At 39.1% G+C, this 13,078-nt stretch overlaps 1 protein-coding gene across 2 annotated transcripts in view; it reads left to right on the top strand.

Annotated features, from left to right (window-relative positions):
* Positions 1-13,078, top strand: part of LOC111318827 (inactive tyrosine-protein kinase 7) — a 42,447-nt gene that overhangs the window by 25,867 nt on the left and 3,502 nt on the right. For both annotated transcript variants that reach the window (XM_088760286.1, XM_088760285.1), the window contains 11 exons: positions 266-532; positions 988-1,080; positions 1,430-1,457; positions 3,439-3,626; positions 4,119-4,235; positions 4,726-4,910; positions 5,494-5,613; positions 6,283-6,359; positions 6,737-6,777; positions 7,092-7,188; positions 7,813-7,909. In XM_088760286.1, the coding sequence (XP_088616412.1) occupies positions 266-532; positions 988-1,080; positions 1,430-1,457; positions 3,439-3,626; positions 4,119-4,235; positions 4,726-4,910; positions 5,494-5,613; positions 6,283-6,359; positions 6,737-6,777; positions 7,092-7,188; positions 7,813-7,909 (1,310 nt within the window). The remainder of the gene's footprint in view (positions 1-265; positions 533-987; positions 1,081-1,429; positions 1,458-3,438; positions 3,627-4,118; positions 4,236-4,725; positions 4,911-5,493; positions 5,614-6,282; positions 6,360-6,736; positions 6,778-7,091; positions 7,189-7,812; positions 7,910-13,078) is intronic.

Here is a 13,078-nt window from a genome sequence, read left to right as displayed (position 1 = left end):
CTAATGAAATATTAAAAAGTGAAACGTTTGAGCCGGCTTTCTTCGCTGGCCTTATTTGTTTTCAACGTAAAACGGAAAAAGATCCTCAACCGGTAGGTTTAAAACTGCCTAGCCGTAAAAACCTCTATTTTCATGACAGTGGAAAGAAATTAACCGTAAGCCGTAAAATAGCCAGGATCTTAACCGTTAGCTGCGAGAGCCATCTCCCATTGAGAAGCTCTTAAGAGCATGCCACAATTATGAGTTTCTCCTGTTTTCTTTACAGAACTTCCAAAAATTATTCCAAAACAGCCAGCTCCCATAATAGAAGGAGGAACACTTCAATTGACTTGCCTATTCCAGAACTCAGAAGCTACAATCTGGAAAAAAAACGGAGTGGAAAAAATTCAAAGAGCAAAACTCGATACTAAAGATGGGAAGAAAGTTATTACCATATCAGATGTTGAAATTGATGACAGCGGTCAATATTCCTGTGAAGCGTCCAGCGACGCTGGGAGTAGATCCACTGATGTGATGGTAAAAATAATGGCAGGTAAAAACTAGCTGGTAAGCTCTTTAGTCGCGATGCCTCTTTTGCAGCCCAGTAATTTTTGTTTTCAATCTGCTGGGTGCAAGTTACTATCCACCCATCTGACCCTGCAACCTCCTGTCCCTTCTTCCTTCCGTACATCCTCTGAATAAACAATATATTATGCCTGCTCGTTCTTTTCCTCCTTTTATCATCTATCTTTACCTGTCTGTCTGCTACTTTGTTTGAAATCCAATAAGCCTCATTCAATATTCAATCGGTCATTCCTAAACCCCCCTCCCCATCCCCCGACACAAGCAGTAAATAATATTAATATCATATAGTCAATTGTTAGTACAAAACAAAGAGAAGGTTAACTTTTCTACCATGAGAATTGGTGACATTGTTTTCTCCTTTCTATTAACTAAATTAGTCTCTTATGACCTTCTCCCGTTACTTTATTTCATGAAATGCACCAGCTCCTCTAGAGTGGTACTACATCGGTGGACCTGTGGCTGCTGTCATTTTACTGCTGTCTCTTTTTGCATACTTTAAAAAACGCCGTGCGACAGGTAAAAGGAACTCAGTTAAGATGTAAAACCTTACTCGATGAAAACAAAACGTTTCAATATGAAAAATTGTGGCTTTTATAAGTCAGGTTTTGAAATTACGAAGGAGTTATTTTAAGGTCACATTCTGCACTTCCATCTCTGACGTTGAGGGTTACTTCTCACTTCCCGCAAGCCCATTAAGTAGTCAAATTACAAGAAGGCTATAAATTATTAGATAAAATCTATTGCTGTGACAACCCACCTCCTTTTGTTTGACAAGGGGTCGCAAGGTTTAACTAGGTTAACTATGTGATTTATACTCCCAACGAAGCAATTTTCACCCTTTTTCTGACATTTCTTTGGACAATAGCCTTACATCAAGTGTCAGCTATGCAGAAGTAAGTATTTTTTTTTAATTTCTTTGCTCAATTTTTAAGCATGTGGTTATGTCCGAAGTTTTCAACTTTTAGCTTGGACCAATTATATTCACCATCTCCATTGCAAGAACCAAAAGAGTTTTGCTTTTCTCCCTAAGCAGTAAAAGTTCAGATAAAAGGCAGCTGTCATTAAATGGTAGTCTGTCTTTGACATGTTCTGCCAACTTGTTTAGTCTTTTGTTTTATGTTTATTTTGCTTTTTGTTTATTTTTGTTCTGACCACTCTGCCGACTTCTGGGCGGCACAGTAATGAGGAGAAAGAGATCTTTTGAGTCTCCTTCAACTATAATTGAAATATGCGAGACTCAGAGTGTTGAATATGCAACTGGATAATGCGATTTTAGGCCGATCCTTTTTCGTAAACAAAGCACTCAATACGGATGATTAGTATTTCATTTCTCCTATTAGAGAAATACAGAAAAACTAAGTCGGTTCGAAGTTTTCCTCATACGAGATTCATTCAATCCTTAGCTCAATTCTAAGATCTCCGTTTTTGGAATGTTATCTTAACAAAACGGTCTCAGTATCCAATCCCAATTTTCATCTCTTTCAACGCGCTTTTTCCTTGGCAGGTGACCTGAATTTTTTGACGCGCTAAAGTTTTTTTTCTGTCACATACAAAACATTTAAGAGAGTCGTATATGAGAACGATCCTTCGCAGTAAAGCACTATTTGAGCAATAGTGAAAATCAGACCTGAAAAAAATTTCAGGCCTGTACGGGACTCGAACCACTGACCTCTGCGATACTAGTGCAGCGCTCTACCAATTGAGCTAACAAGCCAACTGGGAGCAGGCCATCAAATTAATTCGATATAAACCCGTAGATGATCAATCAAACAACAACAAACATATGAAACATATGTGTGAACTGCGGTTATGAGACGTATATGAGAACGATCCTTCGCAGTAAAGCACTATTTGAGCAATAGTGAAAATCAGACCTGAAAAAAATTTCAGGCCTGTACGGGACTCGAACCACTGACCTCTGCGATACTAGTGCAGCGCTCTACCAATTGAGCTAACAAGCCAACTGGGAGCAGGCCATCAAATTAATTCGATATAAACCCGTAGATGATCAATCAAACAACAACAAACATATGAAACATATGTGTGAACTGCGGTTATGAGACGTATATGAGAACGATCCTTCGCAGTAAAGCACTATTTGAGCAATAGTGAAAATCAGACCTGAAAAAAATTTCAGGCCTGTACGGGACTCGAACCACTGACCTGAGGTCAGTGGTTCGAGTCCCGTACAGGCCTGAAATTTTTTTTTCAGGTCTGATTTTCACTATTGCTCAAATAGTGCTTTACTGCGAAGGATCGTTCTCATATACGTCTCATAACCGCAGTTCACACATATGTTTCATATGTTTGTTGTTGTTTGATTGATCATCTACGGGTTTATATCGAATTAATTTGATGGCCTGCTCCCAGTTGGCTTGTTAGCTCAATTGGTAGAGCGCTGCACTAGTATCGCAGAGGTCAGTGGTTCGAGTCCCGTACAGGCCTGAAATTTTTTTCAGGTCTGATTTTCACTATTGCTCAAATAGTGCTTTACTGCGAAGGATCGTTCTCATATACGTCTCATAACCGCAGTTCACACATATGTTTCATATGTTTGTTGTTGTTTGATTTAAGAGAGTATCACAAAACTTTCGGATAGATTCCTTTCTAAATGATACGTTTTCTTTATATGCAGATGTAGAGGATCATGTTAGCAGGTTACGGAATAAAACGGGTTTTGTAAATGACTTTTATTATTAAAAGTCATAAACTCGTTTACATACAAATTGTAAATTAATTCTATGAAATCACTAAAGAAGACAACACGACTCTTGTTAAAAAAAAGAACGGAATAAAGATGACACATTCAGAGAAAAAAATAATAGATGGGTAACAAAGACAGTTAAAGTCTTGTTTTCATCTGCAATTATTCAGTACAGAGCAAGATGAAGTTGAGATGGGTCAACTGATCGCAAGCGCTGATGGATGGGAGATTGCAGTTGACCGCCTGAACTTTCGTGAGCCCATAGGCAGAGGAGCATTTGGTTCAGTGTGGCGAGCGCTACTGGGTCGGTCCCATGGCAGACGTGGAAATTGTACAGTTGCTGCTAAGTGCTACCTACGTATGTACTCTTTTTAGATCTTTCTTAATTTTTTTAGGCATTTCACACTAATAGGGAGCATTTTTCGTAGCATTCTCTTCACCAATGTAACAGATAACGTTGATGACTAAAACAACTGTATATGCGTTGTTAAAGTTATGTGTCAGCTGGAAATATTGAATAGTTAGTGAATGGTCCTGATTGAAGCTCTTCCCTTTTTTCTTTGAGAGAACAGTTACCGAGTCATTTGTCATGTAACACAGCGAACATAGAAGAGCAGGAAAATATTATTGAGACTTCACAGTGCTAAGAGGCTGTGTCATATATAATCGCAGACGATCGCTGGCGATCAAGGGCGATCCTCTGCGATCGTCTGCGATGATATGTAAACCAGGCTTTAAGCTGAATATTCATCATCAAATATACAACAGTTTTAGATAAGCATGTTAACCACAAAATAAATTTTCTCTCTATAAATATATAACTGCATTGTTTGTTTTTCTTGTTTCCCAGCAATCTCTGGAGAGGAAGGAAGGAAGGCCCTGCTGAGAGAGATCGAGTTATTGAAACTCTTTGGAAGGATGGGCCATGAGAATGTTGTTAAGTTCATTGGCTGTGTTACAGTTGGAGGTAATCAGCTATTGTTATGATTGTAATCAGCTGAGGTGAACGACTGGTAGAATCACTTATATTGCTAAGATGGCGTACTAATTCAAGGAGTATATATGTATTTCTATATATATATATATATATATATATATATAGATATACTTGTGTGTGTTAGAGAGATTCAGCTCAAATTGTGCGTATTTTTTTAAATATTTAGCTTGGTAATATTTGCTTTCTCTCTGTTTATCTGCCATCTCTTTTTGTCTGTCTTCTGTTTCCTTTGACCGTCTGTAGCTCTCTATCGCCGTATGTGTCTGCCTGTCTTTGTATGTCTGTCCGTGTGTTTCCTTTTTTCTAGTTACCCTGTCTGTCTCTACTTTGGTTCATAACAGATATACCTACGATATGAATAACAAAGCGTGTACAATTTACAACATTTTGGATGATTTGGAATGTCTACTCTCCTTCCCTTATTTTAACAAATTGCCAATTCGTGTTTAAACCTATTTAGCTCAGCCAATACTTATCATGGAGTATCTGTGGCGAGGTGACTTGTTGGGTTATCTGAGAAAATCAAGGGGGGTTTTCGACCACTATCATCGTGGGGTCGGTAGGGTCGACCACTTGACAACATATGACATGGTGCTCTTTGCCAAACAAATCGCAAATGGTATGACTTTTCTCGCGTCGAGAGGGGTAAGTGCTTAAACTCTTCTTGGTTTGCATTTCGCGAATCGATCACCATACGACTAAAAAGTTAAAGCACACTGGTACACTAAGTCACACGAAAATAGTTTAAAAGAAACTTTTGTTTTCTTTTTTCTTCTTTGATATGATTACGTGTTCTTTATTTAATAATTTGGGTATATCAACAAAGTTGAAAAGGTAAATTGGCCACCGTAACGATTGCAAAAGCTGACGTTTCGAGCGTTAGCCCTTCGTCGGAGCGAATAGAGGAATTGTGGGTTTTGTGTGCTTTTAAAGGCAGAAAATGGAGCTACGTTATTGGTGGGAACATGGCAACGAGAAAAACAAGAATAAATTAGTGGAATAAAAAGCGTTCGTTGATCCCTGTGGGATTTAGCCTGCCGGTTTGAAAGATGAACTTTTGTTCAAGATTTCTACGGCTTTCCGTGCTACCTAAGTGTAAGGAAAGACCGCAGATTGCCATATGTTGCTTAGAATGATTAGGTAAATTCAAATGTCTAGCGACTGGTTTCGATGTGTGCTTTATTTATCTCGTTATTATCCCATTGCATCCTTTTTTTTTCAATTTCAGATAATTCATCGCGATCTTGCAGCTCGCAACATCCTCCTCGACGAGCATCGTGTCTGCAAGTTGACTGATTTTGGGCTCTCTTACCAGGATTTCAAATACGGTACAGGAAATGCCAAGAGGGTAATTTTCAGAATTTTTTAATCACTTGTTCAGCGAGTTGTATTTGACTGTCATCAAGTACATCATATATCATAATGTGAGGTTAGCCTCATTTACATATATTCCTAATGTATAGACGAGAAATGTGTTTTGGGATTGTGGGTATGAAAGATTTTAATGCAAGAAAACTAAAACGAAAAATGAGCGAATACCAGTTAATGACGTCAACTAGGCCTCTATTTTGAGACTCAAACCAAACCTTGTACTATCCTGACGAACCTTACTTCCTTTTATACAGTTTAACCGCCAAACATGTTTCTCTTATCGGAATGCCATTCTAAGCGTGTCTAAACTTTCATACAAACAAAAAAACAGGTTATACGCTGTACCAAACATGAGGAGTGAACGCAGGGAATAAGAAAATCGGAGTTGATAAGTGTTCTTTCAAGTGCAAGCATACCAACTCGAACATGTAGAAGGGCAGATTAACACAAGAGATGTGAAGAAAAACGAGCACGTGATTTGTAACTAACGAGATTTGTAGAAACGCATGTGTTGCTCTTGTATTTATCGCGACTCCTCGCATCTTTGGTGAAAAAAGGGTATAAATCTTTATGAAAAATATCTCAATAATTGTATTCCAGAGTCTTTAAATTACATATGTTCTTAGTATTCTAAATATTCAACCAGGGATGTATCCCAGTCAAATGGAGTGCACCCGAGATTCTCATTGGCCATGTGGAACGGCTGTCAACCAAAAGTGATGTGTACGTACTGCAACCGTTATTATATACATTTGAAGTGTCAACCTGTTTACGATGCTTACTTAACGAGTTAAATAATCAGTGCTTTATTGATCAGAGCTAGGTTCATTAGGATACGTCGAGCCGGGAAATCTGAGAGTAGAACTACAGTATAAGATTTGGATGAGTATTAAGTTCAACGGGCAATACTTAAACCTCATCAGGAAAAAAAAGAGATGAAAAGATAAATGAATGATGAAATAAATAACTATGGAGCTTTTTATGTTTAAGGCATTGTTTATATCTTGATAAACATATTCTAAAACATTGAAGTATCTGAATTAAAGATAACTTTTCTACCCTGGTTGACATGAGTCGTCATCCTTCTATTTCCTTCGCAGGTGGTCTTATGGCATAGTCCTGTTTGAAATCTTCACAATCGGTACTCAGTTCACTTATTTGTTAGTTTACTTTCATAAAATATACTCGCCGAGATTGCTTGCACAATTGCCAGTTGAAATGTTATACCATGAGCAGCTAAAGAAGCATTGCATGATAGAGAAGTAATGGCAATACTTAATGTCGCTAATGAATAAACTCACACTGTTTGAAAACGCTTCTTCTTCTATCTTTTACTTGATGTAAACGGGAGTATTCCTAGATAACTATCGTTTTAACATTGAAATCATGCCAATCGTTCCCATTAAGATGGAAGTGATTACAACAAAAGAGTTATGCTCATTTACCTGTCCACAGGAGGTATTCCATACGAAGGATGGTCTGAAACCACGACAATAAGAAAAATCTATCAAGGTTATCGTTTGCCAAGGCCTGAACATATCGACAACAGTTTGTAAGTTCGGCTTCTTCTGTGTAATACTGAACATGGATTGTACAAAAAAAATTTAGGGTTACATAAATAAAGTGCAATACGATAGCTATCGTGGTCGGGTTTATTGTAGCTTGCATTAATTTTATCAGATGATGAAAAAAGCGATAATGTTGGTGATGATGGTGTAAATACTTGTTGAACCTATAAATCTGTTCAGACGGAATAAATAGCCTACCTACCAAATTTGCGCGAACCAAAAAACAAAACAAAGAGACAAAACTAAACTAAACTAAACTAAACGAAACCAAACAAAAGCAAAGAAAAATCGAAACAAAACAGAACCAAAACAAAACAAAACGGAACAAAGCAAAACAAAACAAAAACAAAGCAAAAAACAACACAAATAAAAAAACAGAAAATAGACGTTTAAAATATGAGACTCACATCACCCAGTTCAGTCAGTTCAAAGTTGGTGAGTCAAATTCAGAATGAGATGGGTTTTTTTATTCCAAGCTCTATTTGAACTGTAATGTAACAAGCTAAACCAACTGATTTTCTTTTTTTAAACTTAGCATTTTAGGTGTAATTATAGCTAGTTGCGGTTATGCAACCCTTATGTTAGGAACTTTCATTGTTTTCCTATAGATACGCGGTTATGTTAAGCTGCTGGAAATATGAAATCGCTGCCCGGCCACATTTTGTGAACCTCTACAAAACAATGGATACCTATCTTAAAACAAAGGTTTGCCATACAGGATCTTATTCCGAAAATACGTCGTCGGTTCTGGGTTTTTTTGGGTCGTGTATTTTGCTGTTTGTTTCTCTTCGTTGTCTTGTGTTTGCATGCTTGACTATTTTTTTTTTCTTTTTCTCTCTCGGGAAGCGTTTGTTTGTTTTCATGAGGTACAGGTCTGTATATTAGGATCACAGGTCATTTCGTTAACATCAGTTATATTATAATAAAGCTCGAATATAATGCGCGCTGCTAATGGCTGAAAGAGCGTGTTCTATTACAAGGAGCTGAGCTAAAGCTGCCCGCCATCAGCCAATTTGTACTTCGAGCATTTACTAGACGTCTCTCTTCTTTATTTTTTCGCTAACTGAAAGCGAAAGTTCGGAACAAATGACCCGGAAATTAGTTACAGAAAAACCAAACAAAGGTTTGTAAACAAGCCAAGCGCGTAATTAACGTTATCATTACTTGAGCAGAAACAAAAATCTCCAAAGAGAAAACGAAAAGGACTGCTTGAATTTTTCTTGTTTAGTCAGATTGTCAGCTTTTATATGGTAATAAAACTGAGACACAGGCAACACTCGCATAGTAAGTATATTTTCGTATCCGAAAACATAACAGAACCAAAAAAAGGGAATAATAAAACTTCAAAATATAACCAAACTAGCATAACTGTTAAAATTCATACAGATCATGATAGTATGAAACAACTGCTGATCTCCGGCCATCGCAGTAAGGCATGCCTCAGAAATCTCAGAAAGAACAAGTGCTTACCCTAATGTCATTTCCTGTTGATTTGTAGAGTTGATTAAAGAGAAAGAGTAGTAAGCGGCGAGCAAAAAGCACTAAGATTCTAGAACACAGCTGCCATGTTTATTTTACCTCGTAGTCTCTCGTTAAATATGATAAATTATGCTAATTCTGACAACCAGATGAGATAGCCAATCAACATCCTTTCTTCTGGGAGAAAGAAAAGAAAGCTTGAAATTTTTGGAGTGTCAATAAAAACAGTTACAACGTCGACGAAACTATGAGTAAGAGGTACTGTTTATAAGTCAACATGCCTATAATAAAATCATGACCAATTAGAAATCAGTGTCAATTACTTAATTACATAGTCATTAAAACGAACAGGAGGATTTATGGATCGTCGTGGTCTATTTACTGCAAGGCTGTTGGGCTGAGCATTTTGGGGGTTGCTTGCATTGTTATCACTGTTATTTGCCACTTCACCAGGTAAAGATTTGGTAGACGCCGTCTGTTCTTTTGGTGCTGTTTGGTTGGAAGAGTGAGGAACATGAGATGGGGAAGTATCTCGAGTCTTGAGGTTTACTTGGGTGGGTCTAAGGTGAACTCTATTTCGTCAATATGTGCTTCCATCAGATTTTTTGACTTCATAGGGCTTGGGCCTAGTATGTTGGAGACTTCACCAAATTTTCAATCTCTTCCTTCCAAATGTTGAAAGAATATGTGCTGTCCTACGTCCAGTTCAGGGAGACTCTTTGCTTTCCTGTCATGACTTTTCTGGACAGTGCCTTTGCGCGCTTGACGCCTTACCTCAATGGGATCATTGCTCGAATGCTTGTTGAATGAGGGTATGAGTGAGCGCGTCTTACGTTTGAACATGAGTTCAGCAGGGCTAAGACCAACGTCCTGTCGTGGGGTGTTGCGGTGCTCCAATAGAGCTTCAAGTGGATCACTACCTTCTTTGTGAGTCTTGATCAGCAGTTTCTTCATGGATTTCACGGCTGCTTCAGCTTTTCCATTTGCTCGCTGGTGCATGGGTGATGAAGTCAAGTGGATGATATGCCAGGCCTTAGCAAACAAATCGAATTCAAAGCTGGAGAACTGTGAGCCACCGTCCGATACAATCATTCTGGGTATTCTGTATCGAGAGAAATGACTCTTGAGTAGGTTAATTACACGAGTGCCTGTTTGAGTACTGAGGAGATCAACCTCAATAAATGTAGAATAGTAATCAACAGTTACTAGGTAGTACTTATCCGCAATTTGGAAAATGTCATGTCCAATCTTTTTCCAGGGTTCGTCACCTTCCTTGTGTTGCTTGAGAGGCTCATGTTGATTCTTTGGCTTCATTTCTTGGCAGGCTTCACATGAGTCAGCCAACTGCTTTATGTCGCTCACCATTCTAGGCCAGAATACAGAGCTTCGTGCTCGTCGGAGCATACTGTCAGCACCGAGGTGAGAGCTATGTAGCCTCTTCCTTATTCTTGAGCTAAAAGATTGAGGGATGACTATTGCTTCGCCTTTAAGGAGTACGCCATCGGCTGCAGATAGAGTGTCACGGATGTCAAAAGAGGGAAATGCTGAAGGAGGAATGTTGCGTTTTCCATCTGGCCATCCGTTCATCACTAGTTCCATTACATCTTGTAGACCATTGTCTTTCTTCGTTGCTTCCTGTATTTCTTCCAGGTGAGCATCAGAAATGTTACCGAATATGATGTTCATGATTCGGGCACGGTTGTCATGATTGTGACCATTGGAGTTGAGGTGAGCTCTGCTTAATGTGTCAGCTAGATGAGGTTCAGATCCCTTTACAAACAAAAAGTTGACATTATAGTGATTAAACAACAACAAACATATGAAACATATGTGTGAACTGCGGTTATGAGACGTATATGAGCACGATCCTTCGCAGTAAAGCACTATTTGAGCAATAGTGAAAATCAGACCTGAAAAAAATTTCAGGCCTGTACGGGATTCGAACCACTGACCTCTGCGATACTAGTGCAGCGCTCTACCAATTGAGCTAACAAGCCAACTGGGAGCAGGCCATCAGATTAATTCGACATAAACCCGTAGATGATAAATCAAACAACAACAAACATATGAAACATATGTGTGAACTGCGGTTATGAGACGTATATGAGCACGATCCTTCGCAGTAAAGCACTATTTGAGCAATAGTGAAAATCAGACCTGAAAAAAAATTTCAGGCCTGTACGGGACTCGAACCACTGACCTCTGCGATACTAGTGCAGCGCTCTATCAATTGAGCTAACAAGCCAACTGGGAGCAGGCCATCAAATTAATTCGACATAAACCCGTAGATGATAAATCAAACAACAACAAACATATGAAACATTATGATCACTCGCAATGCGCAATCATTATAGTGATTGTAGCGCATCATCAAGTCTTGAAGGCGTTTAGGGGCTGTGCTCAGAGGTCTGCGGAGTATTGCTGACAGGGGTTTGTGGTCATTCTCTACCGTCACTGCCCGACTATAAGTGTACTGATCGAAACACTCTAGTCCGTAAAGCACGACTAAAGCTTCCTTCTCAATCTGAGCCAAGTTCCTCTCCGATATCGTCAGTGCAAGTGAAGCATACTCAATAGGACGTCCGTCTTGAAGAAGTACTGCACCTATGCCATGCTGGCTGCTGTCGACTTGGATTACAATTTCCTTTGAAGGATCAAAATAAGCCAAGCATGCAGATTCAGACAGCTTTTTCCTTGAGAGTGCCGAATTCTTCTTCGCATTCTGTGGACCATACAAATGAGGCATTTTTGCGAGTTAACTTTCTCAGTGCAAGATTTGGAATGAATCTGGATACGTATTGGGCCATGCCACAAAGACTTCTTACGCCTTCTACGTCAGTGGGAGCAGGCCTATCAACTATGGCCTTAACTTTAGCTTTGTCCACTTCAATGCCATTGCGAGTGATCTTGTGACCATGGAACGTAATATCTTTGAGTCCAGTTTCTTGCTTATCTTCATTGAGTGTAATGTTCCTTTCTTTACATCTTTGTATACTCTTCGAGAGATTCTGGTTGTTGTCAGCGAGTGCTTCAGATTCAGTTGCACCACAACCAACGATGATAATGTCATCAACAATATTGAAGACACCATTCAAGTCTTCCAGGGCTTCATCAATTTTCCGTTGAAAGATTTCACTTGATACTTTTAGACCAAACGGTAACCTCTTCCATCGATATCTACCAAATGGGGTTATCATTGTAGTGAGTTTACTTGATTGTTCATCAAGTCGAACATGCCAATAAGCCTCTTTTACGTCAAGTTTGCTGAAGACTTTGGCGTTCTTGAGCTTAGGGAATAAGTCATCCAACACAGGTAGTTGGTAGTGCTCACGTTGAAGTGCACTGTTCAGAGGTTGAGGATCTATGCAGACCCGGAGCTTACCGTTGTTTTTGTGCACGATAGCCATTTGACTGACCCATTTAATCGGTTCAGTAACTGGTTCCAATACGCCTTTGCTTACCGGCCGATCCAGTTCCTGTTTGACATCATTTTCAATGGCTAATGGTACTTTACGACATGGGAGTACTTTGGGGGATACAGACTCGTTCACTCTCAGAGATGCCATTCCCAGGTCGCCCAGTGGAGGAGTACACACCTTTGAAATGAAGGCATTACAATTGATGGTTATAAAACCAAGTTCCTGTATAGTATTCAGGCCAAGAAAATTAGTAAAGCCGTTAGGAACTACAAGGAATTTGACTTCATGTTGAGTGTTGTCACTTGGTTTAGTGGTAGTTAAAGAAGTTTCACCCAGAGGTTTAAGATTGGTCTTGTTCCACATGTTAAGACGAATGTTTGTTGGAGATACTTGCTTCCTTCCGACATGTTTGTGGAAAATTGTATTTACGTCAGCAGCACTGTCCAGTTGGAATTTCACGATATGGTTATTGATAGAGAGATTTGTTGTGACTCCAGTTTCCTCATCATTAGTGGCGAGAAGCCATTTCTCATCAAAGTCATTGTTAGGGTCATTATGATCATCTGATTGAGACACAACAGCATGTACTTTCTTTGAACATTTGGATTTGAAATGGTTCAGGCCTTTGCAATTATCGCATGTCTTGTCCCAAGCTGGGCATTTTTCTCCTTTTCGTTCATGTTTGTATCCACAATATTTGCAATCAAACCGTAAATTGTCATTACCTGCCTTCGACATGCTGCTCTTGTTGGATCTGGTTCTCCTGTCTTGCAGTTTAGGGTTGGATTTCTTGGAGACTTTGTTCAGATTAGATGGAGTTGAATCTGAGGCGCTTCCGATGTTGTTTTTAAGCTCTTTTACTTGTTTAGTTGATTGCTCGAAAGCTCTGCATATTTTCAGGGTTTTTTCGAGTGTGAGGCTCTCTTCTCTCAACAGAAGCTCTTGTAGTTTTCCAGTCACTGTGAGGACGATTTTG

This window comes from Stylophora pistillata, chromosome 5, assembly GCF_964205215.1.
Source record: "Stylophora pistillata chromosome 5, jaStyPist1.2, whole genome shotgun sequence".
NCBI classification, from domain to species: domain Eukaryota; kingdom Metazoa; phylum Cnidaria; class Anthozoa; order Scleractinia; family Pocilloporidae; genus Stylophora; species Stylophora pistillata.
Note: the sequence above shows the minus strand (reverse complement) of the source record. Positions and strands in the feature narration are given on the sequence as shown.